Below are 22601 nucleotides of genomic sequence, written 5' to 3' on the forward strand. Positions count from 1 at the left end.
AGGTTAGGGGCTGATTGATGGGTGGCAGTGACAGGGGGTGATTGATGGGTGGCAGTGACAGGGGGTGATTGATGGGTGATTGATAGGTGATTGACAGGTGATTGACAGGTAATCAGTGGGTTATTACAGGGGAGAACAGATGTAAATATTGCACTGGCGAATTGATAAGGGGGGGTCTGAGGGCAATCTGAGCGTGTAGGCGGGTGATTGGGTGCCCGCAAGGGGCAGATTAGGGTCTGATCTGATGGGTAACAGTGACAGGTGGTGATAGGGGGTGATTGATGGGTAATTAGTGGGTGTTTAGAGGAGAGAATAGATGGAAACACTGCGCTTGGGTGGTGATCTGATGTCGGATCTGCGGGCGATCTATTGGTGTGGGTGGGTGATCAGTTTGCCCGCAAGGGGCAGGTTAGGGGCTGATTGATGGGTGGCAGTGACAGGGGGTGATTGATGGGTGGCAGTGACAGGGGGTGATTGATGGGTGATTGACAGGTGATTGACAGGTGATCAGTGGGTTATTACAGGGAAGGACAGATGTAAATAATGCCCTGGCGAATTGATAAGGGGGGGGTCTGAGGGCAATCTGAGCGTGTAGGCGGGTGATTGGGTGCCCGCAAGGGGCAGATTAGGGTCTGATCTGATGGGTAACAGTGACAGGTGGTGATAGGGGGTGATTGATGGGTGATTGATGGGTAATTAGTGAGTGTTTAGAGGAGAGAATAGATGGAAACACTGCGCTTGGGTGGTGATCTGATGTCGGATCTGCGGGCGATCTATTGGTGTGGGTGGGTGATCAGTTTGCCCGCAAGGGGCAGGTTAGGGGCTGATTGTTGGGTGGCAGTGACAGGGGGTGATTGATGGGTGATAGGTGATTGGCAGGTGATTGACAGGTGATCAGTGGGTTATTACAGGGAAGGACAGATGTAATTAATGCACTGGTGAATTGATAAGGGGGGGGGGGGGGGTCTGAGGGCAATCTGAGCGTGTGGGCGGGTGATTGGGTGCCCGCAAGGGGCAGCTTAGGGTCTGATCTGATAGGTAACAGTGACAGGTGGTGATAGGGGGTGATTGATGGGTGATTGATGGGTAATTAGTGGGTGTTTAGAGAAGATAACAGATGTAAACAATACATTTGGGAGGTAATCTGACGGCGGGTTTGCGGGCGATCTAATGGTGTGGGTGGGTGATCAGATTGCCCGCAAGGGGCAGGTTAGGGGCTGATTGATGGGTGGCAGTGACAGGGGGTGACAGGGGGTGATTGATGGGTGATAGGTGATTGGCAGGTGATTGACAGGTGATCAGTGGGTTATTACAGGGAAGAACAGATGTAATTAATGCACTGGCGAATTGATAAGGGGGGGTCAGAGGGCAATCTGAGCGTGTTGGCGGGTGATTGGGTGCCCGCAAGGGGCAGATTAGGGTCTGATCTGATAGGTAAAAGTGACAGGTGGTGATAGGGGGTGATTGATGGGTAATTAGTGGGTGTTTAGAGGAGAGAATAGATGTAAACAATGGATTTGGGAGGTGATCTGATGTCGGATCTGCGGGCGATCTATTGGTGTGGGTGGGTGATCAGATTGCCCGCAAGGGGCAGGTTAGGGGCTGATTGTTGGGTGGCAGTGACAGGGGGTGATTGATGGGTGATTGATGGGTGATTGATGGGTGATTGACGGGTGATTGACAGGTTATCAGGGAAGATAGATGCATACAGTACACAGGGGGGGGGGGGGGGTCTGGGGGGGGGTCTGGGGAGAATCTGAGGGGTGGGGGGGTGATCAGGAGGGGGCAGGGGGCAGGGGGGGGATAAAAAAAAAATAGCGTTGACAGATAGTGACAGGGAGTGATTGATGGGTTATTAGGGGGGTGATTGGGTGCAAACAGGGGTCTGGGGGGTGGGCAGGGGGGGGTCTGAGGGGTGCTGTGGGCGATCAGTGGGCGGGGGGGGGGCAGATCAGTGTGTTTGAGTGCAGACTAGGGTGGCTGCAGCCTGCCCTGGTGGTCCCTCGGACACTGGGACCACCAGGGCAGGAGGCAGCCTGTATAATACACTTTGTATACATTACAAAGTGTATTATACACTTTGTAGCGGCGATCGCGGGGTTAACATCCCGCCGGCGCTTCCGTATGGCCGGCGGGATGTTACGGCGGGTGGGCGGAGCCAGTTGCCGGGGGAAGCGCGCGTCATCAATGACGCAATCGCTCCCCCGGCATGCCTAAAGGACGCGCCGCCTGAAGGCGTATTGCGGTCCTTTAGGCGTCCACTTTGCCGCCGCCCATGGGCTGTGGGCGGTCGGCAAGTGGTTAATGTTTTTACTTTTTGGTTGCAGAATTTTCATTCTCCAGATACAGTATATTCATTAGTCATTTAGTAGAGCATTTTCCAGCATAATCCTTTTGTATACTCTATTGGCTTCATTAGATTATTGGTATATGTAGTATATTTTTATGTGCTTATTGATGTACTTCTTCTACTATAACAGGCATTGCAGGAGAAAGTGCTCCATCACAGATGTTGAACTTCCCACCTCCACTGATTTCTCTTTCATACTTTTTGTTGGGACAGGTGCTTGTGCCTCTTGTCTTCCCCAAGGTACTAGCACCTCAGTATTGCCCCCCACATAAGTATAACATCTTTCCTACGCTCCACCAAAGACATATAATTTTGATATTTAGGTTATCCCGTTAGGATAAAAGGACAGATTAAAAGAGATTATTTGAACAGCAGCAATTTTGTGCTGACACGTCAATTTGTGCTGAAGCACCACATTCTTTCTTTAGATGCCATTTTCTTTTTATTACATCTTTTTATATTAGTTTAAGTTGTACATATTTTATATTTTAAAAAAGGAATTGAGAAACCATTTGTGTGGAGTCTTTATAGAGATATTGTAACGATTGGTGTAGCAACAAGAGACAAGACAAGACAAATAACATTTATATCACACTTTTCTCCTGGCGGACTCAAAGCGCCAGAGCTGCAGCCACAAGGACGCGCTCTATAGGCAGTAGCAGTGTTAAGGAGACTTGCCTAAGGTCTCCTACTGAATAGGTGCTGGCTTACTGAACAGGCAGAACCGAGATTCGAACCCTGGTCTCCTGTGTCAGAGGCAGAGCCCTTAACCATTACACCATCCAGCCACTCCTTACACCATCCAGCCACTCCAGCAACACAGACGTCTGATTATTGTGTGATCTTCAGTATCACCAATAATACAGACACTATACCGGTTTATGTGGTGATCTGCAGAATCACCAATAATGCAAGTATAGCTAGCAGATATACTGAGTGTATAGTGTTTGGTGCAACAGTAACTGATTAGTTTGACAAGACCTCACCAGAGGAGCTGGTCGGTACTATCAGTAAGCACCTCACCAGTGACAAGGGCTCACTGGTGAGTAGAGTGATCAGACAGGCTAGGTTCGGCAACAGACAGGCAGGTACAGTACAAAATCGGCAGGCAAGAGAATAGTGATATTTCAGACAGAGTCAGCAACAGAGTCAGATGGGCAGAAGAACAGAATCGATAAGCAAGAGCAAGGTCAGAGGTGAGCCAGAGTCATACACAGAAAAGCAAGTAATAACAAGTAATACAATAATCCTAGTCTTGTGTGAAATCCCCGGTTTCCTCCCGGATCAAAGCACACCGGATACTGCCTAAGGTCTGAGCGCTAACACTGATTATTCGCAACAGCAGACAGGTTGCGAGTGATTCCCGAAGGCTTATGAAGCAGAGAAGACCCCCCTCTCCAATCAGCCAATCCGGAGCGCCGTGAGTCTCCTCTGATGTCAGCCGACCGGGCGGTCAGCTGACGTGCCTCCTCCCAGCATAAAGGTCCTGTCTGTGCGCGCGCCCGCACCATACAGCGACCCTATGAGCAACTGACAATCCCGTCCTCGGCGTGCTAGATGCTGAGGAAACGGGTGAACCACTTGCCGAGGAGACAGAGGCAGTTGCGGAAGTCCCCGCAGCTGCCTTCTCAGGGAATATTACAGTACCCCACCCCCTTGAGGCGTGGACTCCGGACACGGTCTACCAGGTCTGACATGAACCTTTTCCTTAGCTTCCTCCGCATCAATCATCACAGGGAGGGGGGGGAGGGAGAGGAATCCCCCTGCACACCAGACTTAAATAGGGACCCATGGGAAGATCTAACCCCTCTCATTATGGAAGGCAGGGCCCACACTATGTCACCTGGTACAGCCTCCCATTCCTCAGACCGTCTCCGATCCATCTGCTGAAACGGGCCTAAAGTAGAAGCCCGATCCTCCCGAATTTCAGCAGCAACAAGGACCACTTTCTTGGGAAGGATGCCTACCGGGGTAGCGGGTTTTGCACTGTCTCGGGCTCAAAACATCAAGACAAAGCATCTGCTTTAATGTTTTTACTACCCGGCCTGTAGGTAATAATGAACCTGAATCTCGTGAAAAATAAGGACCAGCGAGCCTGTCTGGGACTGAGACGTTTAGCTCCTTCAATATACTCTAAGTTCTTGTGATCAGTATAGACTGTTATAGTATGTTCAGCCCCCTCGAGCCAATGTCGCCATTCCTCAAACGCAAGTTTGATGGCCAACAGTTCTCGATTCCCGATATCATAATTTCTCTCGGCAGGAGAAAACTTCCGAGAGAAAAATGCGCACGGGTGCAATCTGCCCTGTAGACCTGAGTGTTGAGACAATACAGCCCCTACCCCAATCTCTGAGGCATCCACCTCAACAATAAAAGGAATCGAAACATCCACATGCCTCAAAATGGGGGCGGAGCAAAACAACTGTTTAAGTGAAGAAAAGGCAGCCTGTGCTTCTGATGACCAATTGTAGGTATCTGCCCCCTTTTTGGTAAGTTCAGTAAGGGGTGACACCACAGAAGAAAACCCTTTTATGAACCTTCTGTATTAGTTGGCAAAGCCAAGGAATCGCTGGAGTGCCTTCAACCCCAAAGGTTGCGGCCACTCCAGGACAGCAGATACCTTCTTGGGGTCCATAGACAGTCCTGCGGTAGAGATTATGTACCCCAAAAAGGGAACCTCTGAAACTTCAAAAAGACATCTTTCAATCTTAGCGTACAAGGAATTCTGTCGTAGCTTTCTCAAAACATACTTCATGTGTTCCCTGTGTTCAGCTAAACTAGGTAAAAAATGAGTATATCATCCAAATAGACGAGGACGAATCGCCCCAGGACTTCTCTGAAAACGTCATTGATCAGCTCTTGGAAGACAGCGGGTGTGTTGCACAACCCGAAGGGCATAACAAGATACTCGTAGTGCCCGTCGGGTGTGTTGAACGCCGTCTTCCATTCGTCACCCTCTCTTATGCGAATCAGGTTGTATGCCCCTCTGAGATCAAGTTTAGTGAAGACGCCTGCATCAGTAATCTGAGAGAAAAAGTCATCAATCAGGGGGAGAGGGTAACGATTTTTCACAGTAATCTTGTTCAAGTCTCTGTAATCAATACATGGCCTAAGGCCACCGTCCTTTTTCTGTACAAAAAAGAAACCTGCCCCGGCCGGGAACCTAGATGGACGAATGAACCCTTTGGCCAAGTTTTCTTTGATATATTCCAGCATGGCAAGTTTTTCAGGCCCAGAAAGATTATACAAATGGCCCCTAGGGGGCATACAACCTGATCTTAGCTCAATGGGGCAGTCGAAACTTCGATGGGGTGGAAGTTTGTCTGCCGCCCTGGGACAGAAGACATCTGCAAAGTCAGAGTACTGAGTAGGCAACCCCTCCACTTGAACCTTGGTGGCACATACTGTGACTTTCTCCAAACAATGATGATGGCAAAAGGAGGACCAACTTAACAATTGTCTGGACTCCCAATCAATCTGAGGGGAGTGTTTTTGAAGCCACGGCATACCAAGGATCACATTGGAGGTAGCCATTTTGAGGACAAAGAATTGTATTTGTTCTTTATGTAGAGCCCCTACCTGACATAACAATACAGGAGTCTGAGAGAGAGATCGTTTCCCCTGCAGTGGCGAATCGTCCACTGCAGTAACAACGAGCTGACGCCCCAAAGAAAGGAGAGGAAAACCAAACTTAACCGCAAAATCACAATCCATAAAATTGGCCGCCGAGCCCAAGTCTAAAAAGGCCTGAGTAGCCTGGACTTGGTCTTTCCAAGTAATAGAACACGGGAGGAGGAGGCGATTATCCCTTAAGGGTAAGGCTGGATCGCCTAGAGTGGTACCGTCAACTACAACTGAGTGATATAGTTTTTCCGCTTCCTTGGAACAATTTTGGACCATATGCCCCGACTCTGCACAATGTAAACAGTGTCTCTCAAAGCGTTTCCAGTTTTCCTCGACCTCAGTGAACCTGGCTTGTCCGACTTGCATCGGCTCATTCTGAGGAGGGGAAGGAGCAGGGAAAGTAATAAAGGAAGATATCCCTGGGGCTCTACCCCGAGTCTGTTTTTAATATCGGACTCGACGATCAATTTTAATTGCCAGAGAGATTGCCTCATCCATAGACTTAGGTTCTGGGTGACCTAGTATCAAATCAGCAACAGCATCAGATAACCCCGATAAAAAACAATCAAGAAAAGCATGTTGCCCCCATCTGGCTGACACTGCCCACCTTCTAAACTCTGCAGCGTATGCTTCAACAGTGTTATGCCCTTGTCTGAGGATCTTAAGTTTCCTTTCTGAAGTCATAGCTAAATCGGGATCATCATATATAACTGCCATAGCTTTAAAAAATTATTGAACAGATACTAGAGTCTCATGACCATCAAGGAGACTGTAGGCCCAAGACTGCGAATCTCCAGATAATAATGTCTTTATTAAGATGACCCTCTGACTCTCAGGCCCTGATGAGGTAGGACATAACTCAAAATATGAAAGGCATCGATTTTTAAAGTTCCCGAAAATCGGCCCTATGCCCAGAAAACCTTTCAGGGAGAGGCAGTCTGGGCTCCAAAACAAGAGGGGATGGCACTGGTGCATTAGGTGCTTGAATGGTGTGCACCACCTCAGACAGTTGGCTAATCTGAGTCTGTTGGATGTTAACCGTGAGGGTCAAATGATTAACTGCCGTGATTAACAGTTCAAAATGACTGCACAGTGCATCCATCGACATTTTTGGTCGGCTGTTCTGTAACGATTGGTGTAGCAACACAGACGTCTGATTATTGTGTTACATATGTTAGGGAGACTTGCCTAAGGTCTCCTACTGAATAGGTGCTGGCTTGCTGAACAGGCAGAACCGAGATTCGAACCCTGGTCTCCTGTGTCAGAGGCAGAGCCCTTAACCATTACACCATCCAGCCACTCCTTACACCATCCAGCCACTCCAGCAACACAGACGTCTGATTATTGTGTGATCTTCAGTATCACCAATAATACAGACACTATACCGGATTATGTGGTGATCTGCAGAATCACCAATAATGCAAGTATAGCTAGCAGATATACTGAGTGTATAGTGCTTGGTGCAACAGTAACTGATTAGTTTGACAAGACCTCACCAGAGGAGCTGGTGGGTACTATCAGTAAGCACCTCACCAGTGACAAGGGCTCACTGGTGAGTAGAGTGGTCAGACAGGCTAGGTTCAGCAACAGACAGGCAGGTACAGTACAAAATCGGCAGGCAAGAGAATAGTGATATTTCAGGCAGAGTCAGCAACAGAGTCAGATGGGCAGAAGAATAGAATCGATAAGCAAGAGCAAGGTCAGAGGTGAGCCAGAGTCATACACAGAAAAGCAAGTAATAACAAGTAATACAATAATCCTAGTCTTGTGTGAAATCCCCGGTTTCCTCCCGGATCAAAGCACACCGGATACTGCCTAAGGTCTGAGCGCTAACACTAAGTATTCGCAACAGCAGACAGGTTGCAAGTGATTCCCGAAGGCTTATGAAGCAGAGGAGACCCCACGGCCGCGCCCACTCCAATCAGCCAATCCGGAGCGCCCTGAGTCTCCTCTGACGTCAGCCGATCGGCCGGTCAGCTGACGCGCCTCCTCCCAGCATAAAGTTCCTGTCTGTGCGCGCGCCGTGCCATACAGCGACCCTATGAGCAACTGAGAATCCCGTCCTCGGCGTGCTAGACGCCGAGGGAACGGGTGAACCACTCGGCTAGAAGACCGAGGCAGTTGCGGAAGTCCCCGCAGCTGCCTCCTCAGGGAATATTACAGATATATGGTAAGTTCTCTTTAAACTGCTATTTGTTTTTTCCACAATGATATTTCTTTGTCCAGTTAAAGTGAATGTTACCCGATCTAAAAAACAAAAGTCAGATACTCACCTAAGGAGAGGGAAGGCTCTGAGTCCTAATGAGACTTCCCTCTCCTCTCCCGGTGCCCGCTCCCGCTCAGAATCCCCCGTAGCAGCATTCGACCAGTTCGGTCAAATACTGCCACTTCCGCCGCCGAAGGGAGGTTTCGGAAGTCTTCGGGAGCACTCGGGCTCCCGAAGACGGGCCGCTCCATACTGCGAATGCACGAGGGTCCTCTATGACGCACTCGCGCCTGCGCAGTATGGAGCCATCTGTCTTTGGGAGGACTCGGCTCCCGAAGACTTCCGAAGTCCCCCGCGGCGGGGGATTTAACCGGGGGAGCCAGCGCTGCACGGAGGGCACCGGGAGAGGAGAGGCTCATTAGGACCAGAGCCTTGCCTCTCCTTAGGTGAGTATCTGACTTTTGTTTTTTAAATCGGGTAACAATGGCTTTAACAAAGGCACAATAACACCATCTGCTCAAGGTTTCCAGGCCCAGGAATGATAATATTTTCTTTAGTTGGCACCAATGACAAAGTTAGTGGGAGATGGAAGGTCCTCAAAAATGAATTTCAGGTACTTGGAGATAAACTTAAAGCAAGGACCTCCAAGGTGGTGTTTTCTGAAATACTGCCAGTGTCACGTGCTACATCTGAGAGACAGAGAGAGAGCTTAGGGAGTTAAATAAGTGGCTGAGAAATTGGTGTAGGAAGGAGGGGTTTGAGTTCCTGGAGAACTGGGCAGACTTTGCAGTCGGCTACAGGTTCTACAGCAGGGATGGGCTGCACCTTAATGGGGAGGGTGCAGCTGCATTGGGGGAGAAGATGGCTAAATGGTTGGAGGAAATTTTAAACTAGGATCTGGGGGGAGTCGGGAGGGTAAAGTCTCGATATGTAGACAAGATAAGGTAAAAATTAGGGGGGGGGGGCGGAGAGGAGGCTGGGGACAGTGTAAAGAGGAGGTAATACTTCAAGTAGCCCATTTCATGTAACCAAAATTAGAAAATGTGGTGATAAAAACTTAAAGTGCATGGTAACCAATGCTAGGAGCCTTGCAAATAAACGGACGAACTAGAGTCCATTCTGAAGGCTATGACATTGTGAGAATAACCGAGACATGGATGGATGAAAGCCATGACTGGATAGCGAATTTAGAGGGATAGTGTGTTTAGGAAGGATAGAACAGGGAAAAAAGGTGAAGGGGTTTGTCTCTTTGTTAAGAATTATTTTACAGCTGTCCTGAACGATGAGATGAAGGAAGATTGTGAAGATGTCGAGTCCGTTTGGGTAAATATTCATGGTGGAAATAAAGGTTGCCAATTGCTTATTGGGGTATGCTACAGGCTACCACATATTCATGAAGCTGCAGAACTGCAATTACTACAGCAGATTGAAAAAGTTGCAAGTAAAAATGAGGTCATAGTTATGGGTGACTTCAACTTTCCAGATCTTGACTGGAGTATTGAGGCTACCCATTCTGGTAAAAGCAGCAGATTTCTGGCATCACTACAGGACAATTACTTGACTCAAATGGTAATAGAACCAACTAAGGGGAATGCGTTACTGGATTTGGTCATTTCTAATAGACCAGATAATGTATCAAATGTGCAGGTTCAAGAACATTTGGGAAATAGTGATCACAACATGATAACGTTTGATCTGGTGACTGATAAGCCGCGGGGCAGTGTAACTACTAAAACTATGAATTTTAGAAAAGCTAAGTTCAATCAACTCAGGCAGGCACTAAGTTTGGTGAACTGAGATAATGTACTACAAGGGGAGGACACTGAAGGGAAATGGCAAGCTTTTAAACTTATTCTCAATCAATATTGTAGTATGTATATCCCATATGGAAACAGAGTAACCAAGCAGCTCGGGGTGACCCAAACTACTAGGAATGTGTAGGGGGATAAAAGGGACCAAAAAGCCCTCTTACTAAAAAAGCAAAGCTTGGTGTAATTGCCTTCTTAAAACAGAAGGAAATTTGCAATAATTCAGTTATAAATGAACATTTGTGGTTACCCACAATGCACTACTACTAAAAGGGATAATTTGCATATTTAGTAGTAGTGCATTGTGGGTAACCACAAATGTTCATTTATAACTGAATTATTGCAAATTTTCTTCTGTTTTAAGAAGGCAATTACACCATATGGAAACAAAATGTCTAGGAATAAAAAAAAAAACATCTATGGATGAATAGAAAGGTTAGAGATAAAATGAAGGGGGAAAAGAATGTCTATAAGGTCTTAAAACAGGAGGGGACCGAGGCTGCATTAAGCAATTATAAGGAGTGAACTAAAAGTTGTAAAAAGAAATTAGGCTGGCAAAGATTGAAGCTGAAAATCAAATCTCTAGGGATATCAAATCTAACCCAAAAAAGTTTTACAAGTACATCAACTCTAAAAAAAAAAAAAAAAGAAAGGTTGACTGTAATGAAATCCTAAAGGATGAGGGTGGGAACTCAATGGTGGATGACCAAGGTAAGGCACAGTTATTAAGTGCTTTCTTTGCTTCTGGCTTCACCACAAGGGAAACATCACTGTTGCAAATTACAGATGCAGAAGAGTCTCAATCTTCCAACTGTAATATTAAATACTTAACGCAGGTAGAAGTGAAGGCAAGACTAAATAAATTAAAAATAGACAAGGCACCTGGCACGGATGGCATGCATCCTCGAGTCCTAAGGGAATTAAGTTCAGTTATAAATAAACCCCTTTATTTTATCTTTTGTGACTCTTTCAACTGACAGAGTCCCAGTGGATTGGCGTACAGCCCACGTTTTCCCATTATTTAAAGAGGAACTCCAGCCTAAACAAACATACTGTCATTAAGTTACATTAGTTATGTTAATTAAAATAGATAGTGTGGGTAAGAGATTATATTACCTGTTTTAAAAGAACAGGCAAATGTTTGATTTCATGATGGCAGCCATCTTTTTGGTTGAAAGGAGGTGACAGGGAGCATGAGACACAGTTCCAACTGTCCTGTGTCCTGAGCACCTCTCCCAGTTGCTAGGCACTGTGAATAACAACATAGGAAATCCCATCATGCTCTGCACAGCATCAGGGAAAAAAAGCCTGGGCTTCTTTTCTTCAATGGGTGGAGCTTAGCTAAAAATGCAGCTAAAAATGATGCTTTGGTAAGAAAAACAAAGTTCTGATGCTGTGAAACTGTTAAAGAAACACCAAGCCTTTTCAGTTCTGCTGAGTAGAATTTTAGTCCGGAGGTTCACCTTAAGAAGGGTGAAAAAGTCAGATCCAGGAAATTATAGACCTGTAAGCTTCACATCAGTTGTATGCAAACTATTTGAGGGGTTACTAAGAGATACTATACATGACTTCATAGTAGAAAATAATCTTATTTCTCAGCATCAGCATGGGTTTACTAAAGACAGGTCCTGTTTGACTAACATGCTCAGCTTTTATGAGGTAGTGAACGCTAATGTGGATATTGGGAATGCTGTAGATGTGATATACTAGTACTTTGCAAAGGCCTTCAACACTGTTCCACACAAAAGTCTGGTACAAAACTCTGGTGCAAAAGTTGAGGATGCAAGGACTGGGGAAGAGTCTGTGTGCATGGATAGGGAACTGGCTAATGGACAGAAAACAAAGAGTTGTGGTCAATGGATCATACTCAAAATGGGTGACTGTTAGCAGTGGGGTCCCACAGGGGTCTGTACTGGGTCCAGTGCTCTTCAATGTATTTATTAATGACCTAGTAGATGCAGTAGTAAGCAATGTTGCTATTTTTGCAGATGATACAACATTGTGCAGAATCATCAACTCTCAGGAAGATATGGACATATTGCAACAGGATCTGGATAGCATGGCTATATGGGCACATAAATGGCAGATGAAATTCAATGTTGAAAAATGTAAAGTCATGCATTTTGGTCGTACCAATGGTCTAGCACCATACAAAATAAATGGGATACAGTTGGGGACATCAAACTTGGAGAAGGACTTAGGAGTACTCATCGACAACAAGTTAAATAATCGTACTCAATGCCAAGCCGCTGCATCTAAAGCTAACAAAATTTTGGGATGCATTAAAAGGGAAATAAAAACTCGAGATGCTAGCATAATATTGCCCGTTTAACTCTCTAGTAAGGCCACATCTGGAATATGGAATTCAGTTCTGGGCACCACATTACAGGAAAGATAATGCAGTTTTAGAGCAGGGGCAGAGACAAGCAACAAAATTGATACATGGAATGGAAGGTCTCACTTACCAAGAAAGGTTAGACGCCTTAGAGGGGATCTTATTAACATGTATAAATACATCAGAGGGCAATATAATAGCTTGGCGGATGAGCTTTTTGTCCCTAGGCCTTCTCAAAGGACTAGAGAACATGATCTGCGTATGGAGGAAAAACGTTATAGCCATTTATTTAGGAAAGAGTTATTTACAGTAAGAGTGATTAAGATGTGGAATGCATTGCCACAGGAAGTAGTTATGGCAAATTCTATACCTGCATTTAAAGGGGGCTTAGATGCTTTCCTTGCGCTGAAAGACTTCAATGGCTACAATTACTAGGTAATGCCCAATGATGTTGATCCAGGGATTTTATCTGATTGCCATCTGGAGTCGGGGAGGATTTTTTTCCTTTTTGGGGGCTAATTGGACCATGCCATATAAGGGTTTTTCGCCTTCCTCCGGATCAACAGGGATATGTGAGGGAGCAGGCTGGTGGTGTACTTTGTTCTCTGGTTGAACTCGATGGACGTATGTCTTTTTTCAACCCAAATAACTATGTAACTATGTAACATTTAAAAACACATGATTGGTTCGCACTATGGCCAGGGGCCCCGGACCTCTCTCACTGGCCGGGGCCCCAAGGCCAACATGCGATACCTGGAGGGGAGTGCAGGTGGGCCTGGACCTCTCACACCCAGGCTCTGGACCTCTCACATCCAGAAAACCCACCAACACTGCCTCCATACTGAATGCTAAATTAAACTATGTAACACTGTCTGAATTGCCCAAAACAGAAAATGTTAGTAGCAATATTTGTTGTATTCAGGGATGATTGTCAGTTCATTATTTTATACATTGTCTATACAGTTGATGAGATTGCAATGCAAGACTGTGATAATGCAAACTGTTTTTGTATTTCTATGATAAAAACTTTATGATTAATAAACATTAAGGACTTGTTCACACTATGAGCGTTTGCGATTTCCCTATACCTTCCATTGCACAAGCGCATTCATGGCGATTTTTAACATCACCAGCGCATTAAAAAATGCGCAAAGTGCTTGAAAAAGCGCTTTGTATAGCGATTTCCCGTGCGCTCTCATGAATAAATACATTGGGCTTGATTCACAAAAGAGTGCTAACATAGTTAGCATGCCTAAAAGCTTTGGATGTGCAAACTACTTAGCACCCTAGTTTGCACGTCCAAAGCTTTTAGGCGTGCTAACTATGTTAGCACCCTTTTGTGAATCAAGCCCAATGTATTTATTCATGAAAGCGTACAGGAAATCGCTGTTACTGATCGCGCGTTAAGTTGGTGCACCCGAAATGTCGCAGGGGTGCGTGTGAAACGTCGCACCGTTCGCGCGTAAAATAGATTTTCAGGCTATTTTGTGCGCGAACGGTGCGATGTTTCGCGCGCTCCACGCAGTGCTAACCTTTGCGCGCGCATATTAGCGCGTCCTAAGAGCCTTTGCACTGGCGTGCTAACACTTACCACCTTTTAGTGAATCGAGGCCATTGTGTTCATTCATTTCCAGGTGACAGAGTTCACTTCCTGAATGACATCACGAAGTGAAAAGCGCTTCGAAAGTGCAGGGAAAAGCGATTAAAAAAATCTCAATAAATCGCCTAGCGCTTGCAATAGTGATTTATAATGTGAACAAGGCCTTAATTATTATTATTATTTATATAGTGCCGACATATTACGCAGCGCTGTACAGTGTATATATATATATATATTGTCTTGTCACTAACTGTTCCTCAAAGGAGCTAACAATCTAATCCCTAGCATTTCCATATGTCCATATTATGTAGTGTAAGTACTGTAGTCTAGGGCCAATTTTTTTTTTAGGTGGAGCCAATTAACTTATCTGTATGTTTTTGGAATGTGGGAGGAACCGGAGTGCCCGGAAGAAACCCACGCAGACACGGAGAGAACATAAAAACTCTTTGCAGATAGTGCCCTGGCTGGGATTCGAACCAGGGACCCAGTGGCTGCAAGGCGAGAGAGCTAACCACTACGCCACCATGCTGCCCATGAACAAACCTTATAATATATTAAACCTCCTTTCTAAACAAGAATTGTGTCCACCATACCCTTAACCCCCTCCCCCCCCTCCTCCCACTATCCTTCATGCTGCACCCTGCATTGATACACTTGGTACCTCACACACCAAAGCCACACCACTGGTTGACTGATATACTGGGGGAGGACAGGGGTGAAAACAGCTGTTCCTCCTCTCCAATTGGAGGCCAAATAAGTCCTGCAAGCACCACGGTCCAAGCCAGATGACAGTGTGTGGGAGTGAGTGAGTGTGTGTGAGAGAGAGAGAGCGTGAGAGAGAGAGGATTCCTAATGTTAGTTGTGGGAGGAAAGGAGGAAAAAACTGAACAGAAAGTACAGACTGACACTTTGATCCTCTCCAGTATCACGTAATAAAGAGATTATGCTGCCACTCATGTAATTAGGGCAGAGCTACAACACGAACTAGCATAGGTCCCCAGCACTGATGCCGGGTTACCTCCTCACTATTGAGCAAGAAGGGACAGAGCTTCCAGATTCCTTCTGCTGATCATTTTCCTCAACCCCCCCTTTTCCCAGCACAACAGAAAAAAAAACAAAGTGGTGGAGGAGATATGCGTTATCAGAAAAGAGGATTGGAAAGGGTTAACAATGAATATTTAAATACTTGCATATATTAATTTATTACAGGTTCTCTTTTGGTGTTTTTAGGTACCTGGCCCATAGAGAAGGCAGTTCCTCTTGTAAATCAGTATTGAAATCTTCAAAGACTTTTTGTGCCTTTTGAAACTCCTCTTCTGCCTGAAATAAAACCAAAAAAAGTTTAATTTTTAAACATTAGCAAACACCCAAGGAATTCCATCATTGTTTACTCATTATCAGCATCAGTTTATACTCCTGAAAAAATTAGCAGTATTTCACATCTAAATCTTCAAATTCATTACCTGTAACATTCTAACTTTGGGACCAAAGTGCAGCAGGAATCCTTTTCTCAATTCAATTAAAAGAAGCATTATTGGCAGGGCCAAATAAATTTTGCGTTGCCAAAGCAAAACAGAGTAATGAAAATTGCGCAAAAGGTGTTGCGCTGATCCACCTTTTGCGCAATTTTCAATTTTATTTGATTAGCCGCACCCAGGCTATGCATATACATAGGTTAGGATTTAGTTCGTGTTAGGCCCCTCCCATGGAGGATTGACTTCTTCGCAGTGGGAGGGACGAGTACTTAATAGGTTGCATGCAAGCTGTTAATGGAAACCAACAGCCTCCTCTAGTGGTAGACAGGTCATGTGTATGCTCGGTGTGTATTCGACCCCACAAGTGGGGCTTGCACTCTTTTGCAGGTAGGCACTAGTCTGTTTTTAAGTAGCGCTGCTCATTTCCTTGCTAAAACAGAGTAATGCATGGGAGGGGGTGGTTGTGAGAAGGGGGTGGGAAGGGTATAGGGGGTATTAAAAGGGGCATACAATCCATAGGGGTGGGCAGGGTAGAGGGGGTGCTATAATGGCTATACAGTCCAAGGTGTATCATGTTCCTCTCAGTTGGTGTCCAGCAGTGACATATCAGGCAGCTATTTGTACTGTTGTTTCCTCTTAACCTAGTAGGATGTAGAGTTTTCTCCACTCATGTATGGAATTGAAATCTGGGATGTGGGTGGAGAGTCTTTCAAAGTGGGCAGTCCTCACAGGTACATATTTGATGCAGTGTAGCAGGAAGTAGGCTTCATCCTTCAGGCCCCTCTGCTCACACTGCTTGTCTCTTCTCCCAGTGCTTCCATGTCTGTTGATGCCACCCTGATTCCGTCTCCAGGCCGTGGGTGCTGAGACGATATAGCCGGGATGTTCCCCCTCCACCCACCCACCGTAGCCAGTACCCAGTGTTTAACCCTCCCACCCACCCCACCAGCATTTAATCCTTCCACCCATTCCAACAGCATCCAGCCTTTAACCCCCCCCCCCCCACGAGCACCCAGCGTTTAATCTTACCAACTACCCCACCAGCAGCAAGCGTTTAAACCTCCCACCCACCCCACCAGCACCCAGTGTTTACCCCTTACACCCACCCCACCAGAACCCAGCATTTACCCCTCCCAACAGCACCTAGCATTTACCTTGTCACATCACAGTTGGCTATACCCACATCACGGCCACGCCCATTTCCTAACACCCATGTCATGGCTACACCGATTTTTTGCCACGGCGCAGTTCGCGCAGCACACTCTACCTTTCACCTAGGTGCCCGGATCTTTTAGGATATTAGCAACACTTGTGGTGAACATTATCATTGTGTACCTCATAACACAATTACAAGCTCTGGATTTTCTATGTTTAATGACACAGAGGTGTATGGCGCTCTTGTTATCTATATGGGCTTTGGATTTTCTACAGCAGATGTGAGGTTGGTAATAACTTGAAAGGCAACCTGACGAAAAATGTATATTGAAGACTGCCATATGTATTTCCTTTTTTAATATTGTTATTTAGCATTTATATAGCGCCGACATTTTCCACAGTGCTGTATTGGGTATAGTGTCTTGTCACTAACTGTCCCTCAGAGGACAAATAGAGGGAAAGAGGCGCCCTGGATTATATAAAAGCTTCTAAAAATAGTTTAAAATGAAAAGGATAACGAGGTATCTTACCTCAATGACGAAATCTTTGTAACATACAAAAGATTTTTATTTCGCACAGGCAACTCGTTTCGCGGGTCTAAGGGATTATATGTGGATTAATGTTGATTGTAGCGCAAATGGATAAATATATTCAATTGGTAACTAAATGAATAAATAACTAATGCATTAATAAATGAATTATTCACTAAATTAAAGGAATACTGTAGGGGGGTCGGGGGAAAATGAGTTGAACTTACCCAGGGCTTCTAATGGTCCCCCGCAGACATCCTGTGCCCACGCAGTCACTCACCAATGCTCCAGCCCCGCCTCTGGTTCACTTCTGTAATTTAAGACTTTAAAGTCTGAAAACCACTGAGCCTGCGTTGCCGTGTCCTTGCTCCCGCTGATGTTACCAGGAGAGTACTGTGCAGGCCCAGTATGGTCTGTTCCTGCACAGTACGCTCCTGGTGACATCAGCAGGAGCGACGACACGGCAACGCAGGTGTAGTGGTTTTCAGACGGGGCCAAAGCATCGGTGAGTGGCTGTGTGGGCACAGGATGTCTGCGGGGGACCATTAGAAGCCCCGGGGGTAAGTTCAACTTATTTTCCCTCGACCCCCCCTACAGTATTCCTTTAAATAAATCAATGGATTGAATAAATTAATTTTGGAAACACTATGTGTGTGATTTATTTCGCCGCTGTGTGTGTACACTGTGATTATCGATGAATTTTGTGGAGTGTGTGATAATGCTAGTATATGTGTGTGAAGGGGGAAATGTAAATAACTGCAATATTAATTCTGAACATATACATGCCATAAGTTACGCTATATAATATTTATTGTCTACTTTTGTATTTTCATACTATATTTATTTATGCAATGTATATATGTATATAAGCATGTTTTACTGAGGAGTTCTCCTTGATGTTGTAGGCACTTTTATTGGCCTAAGGAAGCGGGCTTAGACCCGCGAAACGCGTTGCCTGTGCTAAATAAAAATCTTTTGTATGTTACAAAGATTTCGTCATTGAGGTAAGATACCTCGTTATCCTTTTCATTTTAAACTGTTTTTAGAAGCTTTTATATAATCCAGGGTGCCTCTTCCCCCCCATTTGTGCTTAGTACACCCCCTTACATAACCTGTTTGAGGGGTGGGAACAGTATACTCATGGTTGCCACCACGGTGGACACCTGTCTCCGGTTTTCCAAGAGAGCGATCACCTCTGAGTCCTTCCAGGACCACCCCGAGTGGAGTCGGGTTTATAGTCTCCACCTGCTTCCTGTGGTTGGTTGCTCCTTGCAACCCTCCTTTGTGAGTAGCAACCTTATTTTCACCATTTTTCCACTTTCATATTGATGTATTGCACTACTGGGCTCCCGCCTTTTTGTCTCCTGTGCTTTTTTCTATAGGGTGCCCCAACACCCCCACCACAATACGTTCCTCAGAGGAGCTCACAATCTAGTTCCTACCATAGTCATATGTCTATGTATGTATCGTGTAGTGCATGTATCGTAGTCTAGGGCCAATTTAGGGAGAAGCCAATTAACTTATCTGTATGTTTTTGGGATGTGGGAAGAAACCAGAATGCCCGGAGAAAACCCATGCAGACACAGTGAGAACATACAAACTCCTTGCAGATGTTGACCTGGCTGGGATTCAAAACAGGGACCTAGTGAAGCAAGGCAAGGGCGCTAACCACTACGCCACCATGCTTTTAAGCAATACCAATTGCCTGGCTATCCTGATCCTCTGCCTCTAATAGTTTTGGCCATAGACCCAGAAAAGGTATGCAGCAAATCAAGTGTTTGACAATTTTGTCAAATCTGACAAGGTTAGCTGCATGGTTGTTTCTGGTGTGATTCTGATGCTTCTACAACCAAATAGATCAGCAGAGCTGCCAGGCAACTGGTATGGTTTAAAAGGAAATATATATGGCAGCCTTCTTATACTTCTCGCTTCAGGTTACTTTTAAGCCAAGAGATCATTTCACATTGTTACCCGTACCAGAAGCCAAACAGACAAAGGAAAACCCTAGACCTGCACTTCAGGAAGCATTGCAGTCACATCAGCAGCAGCTGAAAAAAGAAATCCACCTCATCAGGCTGCTCCCTTCTTCAGTAATAGATGGTCTAATGAATTTCCAAATCAATTAGAAAAGACAACCAAGAGAGCACCAGATTGATAGACAGAACAATCAAGGACACTGCCAGTGATTATCGTAATCAGCAAAATTACGATTTTGCACAATTTCACGTACATTTTCTCAATTACCCCTATACGTAATTACAATTTGAAAACTAAATTAATTGTTAAGTCATTCGTAAATTCGCATAAAATTTTGTGTAATTTTCGCGAAATTTCGCGTAATTTTGTGCTTAATTTGGAGGTTAATAGCAAAGCCCCCATACCTGCTATTGACACCAAAATTGCTACCTGTGCTAAAGGGAATAGTGGGAACAAGGGAAAAAAAGAATTTTCCAAATATACCATATAGTTTTTGAGAACATCGATTTAGAAAATGCAAAGAAAAAATGGTTTTTTAACTTGGAAAAATAACAGTTTAAAAAACATTTTTCTTTGCATTTTTAAAATCGATTTTCTCAAAAACTACAAAGTCTTTTTGAAAAATTCTTTTTTTGACTTGTACACACTATTCTCCTTATATATGTACCAATTTTGGTAGCAATAGCATGTATGGGGGCTTTGCTATTACCTGCAAAATTCGGCACAAAATTTCACAAAATTGTGTGAAAATTAAGCGAAAAATTACGTAAAATTATGAAAAACTACTATTACATACAAGATCAATTACGATTTTCCCTGAAATTTTGCAATACGATTACGATGCGAAAATGCGAAAATGCGAATTTTGATGTGAAGTTTCGCACATGTGAAATTTTGGCCTATCAATGAACACTGCTGTCCATAATTTTCAGGTAACCCCAGCAACAAAAGAAGCCTAACAACATGAAAAATAATTAACTACAAGCCTCAGAAGATCAGAAGACAGCACTTATAAGCCCAAACGAGCGCAATATGCCCATTGGCGGTTGCGGGCGTGGTTATGCGGCGATCGCATCGTTCGGAAGCGCCGGCGCGCTGACAAAGTGTATAATAGGCTTTGTCATGTATACAATGCCTATTCTACAGCCTGCCTCCTGCCCTGGTGGTTCCAGTGTCCGAGGGACCACCAGGGCAGTCTGCAGCCACCCTAGTCTGCACCCAAGCACACTGATCTCCCCCCCTTCCCTCTGATCGCCCACAGCACCCCTCAGACCCCCCCTGCCCACCCCCCAGACCACTGTTTGCACCCAATCACCCCCCTAATCACCCATCAATCACTCCCTGTCACTATCTGCCTACGCTATTTTTATTTTTATGTCCTAAACTGCCCCCTGCTCCCTCCTGATCACCCCCCACCCCTCAGATTCTCCCCAGACCCCTCCCCCCATGTACTGTATGCCTCTATCCCCCTGTAATAACCCACTGATCACCTGTCAATCACCCATCAATCACCCCCTGTCACTGCCACCCATCAATCAGCCCCTAACCTGCCCCTTGCAGGCAATCTGATCACCCACCCACACCATCAGATCGCCTGAAGATCCGACGTCAGATCACCTCCCAAGTGCATTCTTTACATCTGTTCTCTCCTCTAACCCTTGAGGACCGTGGGCTTTACCCTGAAAGAGACACTGAAGCGAACAAAAAAAAATATGATATAGTGAATTGGTTGTGTACTATGAATAATTACTAGAAGATTAGCAGCAAAGAAAATATTCTCATACTTTTATTTTCAGGTATATAGTGTTTCTAACATTGCATCATTCTATAATATGTGCAGATTACACAACACTCAGCATTCAAAATGAGTCTTTCAGAGCAGTCTGTGAAGTAATGACCTCTCCTCTAGCAGAGGAAAAGTAAATAGTCCAGGAACAGTTGAGATAATAAAAGTCAGATAACAGCCCTCTCCATGACTAACTTAGTCGGAGAGCTTAATGGCTTGTTTGCATAGAGATAACAACTGGAGTTTCTCAACTCTTCCTGTACTGGAAACAATTACACTGATGTATCTGATCTTAATGTTTTATTTCTTAGCTGTGCTACACATACAAATCATAATATCATCATTTTTTTTCACTTCAGTGTCTCTTTAAGGACCAGGCACTTTTTTTCTATTCAGACCACTGCAGCTTTCACGGTTTATTGCTCGCTCATACAACCTACCACCTAAATGAATTTTGGCTCCTTTTCTTGTCACTAATAAAGCTTTCTTTTGGTGCTATTTGATTGCTGCTGCGATTTTTACTTTTTATTATATTCATCAAAAAAGACATGAATTGTGTCAAAAAAAGATTTTTTTAACTTTCTGTGCTGACATTTTTCAAATAAAGTAAAATTTCTGTATACATGCAGCGCGAAAAATGTGGACAAACATGTTTTTGATAAAAAAAAAACATTCAGCCTATATTTATTGGTTTGGGTAAAAGATAAAGCGTTTACAAACTATGGTGCAAAAAGTGAATTTTCCCATTTTCCAGCATCTCTGACTTTTCTGAGCACCTGACATGTTTCATGAGGGGCTAGAATTCCAGGATAGTATAAATATCCCCCAAATGACCCCATTTTGGAAATAAGACATCCCAAAGTATTCACTGAGAGGCATAGTGAGTTCATAGAAGATATTATTTTTGTCACAAGTAAGCGGAAAATGACACTTTGTGACAAAAGAAAAAAAAAAAGAGTTTCCATTTCTTCTAACTTGCGACAAAAAAAAAATGAAATCTGCCACGGACTCACCATGCCCCTCTCTGAATACCTTGAAGTGTCTACTTTCCAAAATGGGGTCATTTGTGGGGTGTGTTCACTGTCCTGACATTTTGGGGGTGCTAAATTGTAAGCACCCTTGTAAAGCCTAAAGGTGCTCATTGGACTTTGGGCCCCTTAGCGCAGTTAGGCTGCAAAAAAGTGCCACACATGTGGTATTGCCGTACTCAGGAGAAGTAGTATAATGTGTTTTGGGGTGTATTTTTACACATACCCATGCTGGGTGGGAGAAATATCTCTGTAAATGACAATTGTTTGATTTATTTTTTTTTACACACAATTGTCCATTTACAGAGATATTTCTCCCACTCAGCATGGGTATGTGTAAAAATACACCACAAAACACATTATACTACTTCTCCTGAGTACGGCGATACCACATGTGTGGCACTTTTTTGCACCCTAACTGCGCTAAGGGGCCCAAAGTCCAATGAGTACCTTTAGGATTTCACAGGTCATTTTTGTTTCAAGACTACTCCTCACGGTTTAGGGCCCCTAAAATGCCAGGGCAGTATAGGAACCCCACTAATGACCCATTTTAGAAAGAAGACACCCCAAGGTATTCCGTTAGGAGTATGGTGAGTTCATAGAAGATCTTATTTTTTTGTCACAAGTTAGCGGAAATTGATTTTAATTGTTTTTTTTTCACAAAGTGTCATTTTCCGCTAACTTGTGTGACAAAAAATAAAATCTTCTATGAACTCACCATACTCCT

At 44.6% G+C, this 22601-nt stretch overlaps 1 protein-coding gene across 5 annotated transcripts in view; it reads right to left on the reverse strand.

Moving 5' to 3' along the window:
* AMPH (amphiphysin) overlaps positions 1–22601 on the reverse strand; it is a 1183179-nt gene that overhangs the window by 839582 nt on the left and 320996 nt on the right. For all 5 annotated transcript variants that reach the window (XM_068236417.1, XM_068236420.1, XM_068236419.1 and 2 more), the window contains one exon: positions 15158–15243. In XM_068236417.1, the coding sequence (XP_068092518.1) occupies positions 15158–15243 (86 nt within the window). The remainder of the gene's footprint in view (positions 1–15157; positions 15244–22601) is intronic.

Source organism: Hyperolius riggenbachi, chromosome 5 (assembly GCF_040937935.1).
Source record: "Hyperolius riggenbachi isolate aHypRig1 chromosome 5, aHypRig1.pri, whole genome shotgun sequence".
Classification (NCBI taxonomy): Eukaryota; Metazoa; Chordata; class Amphibia; order Anura; family Hyperoliidae; genus Hyperolius; species Hyperolius riggenbachi.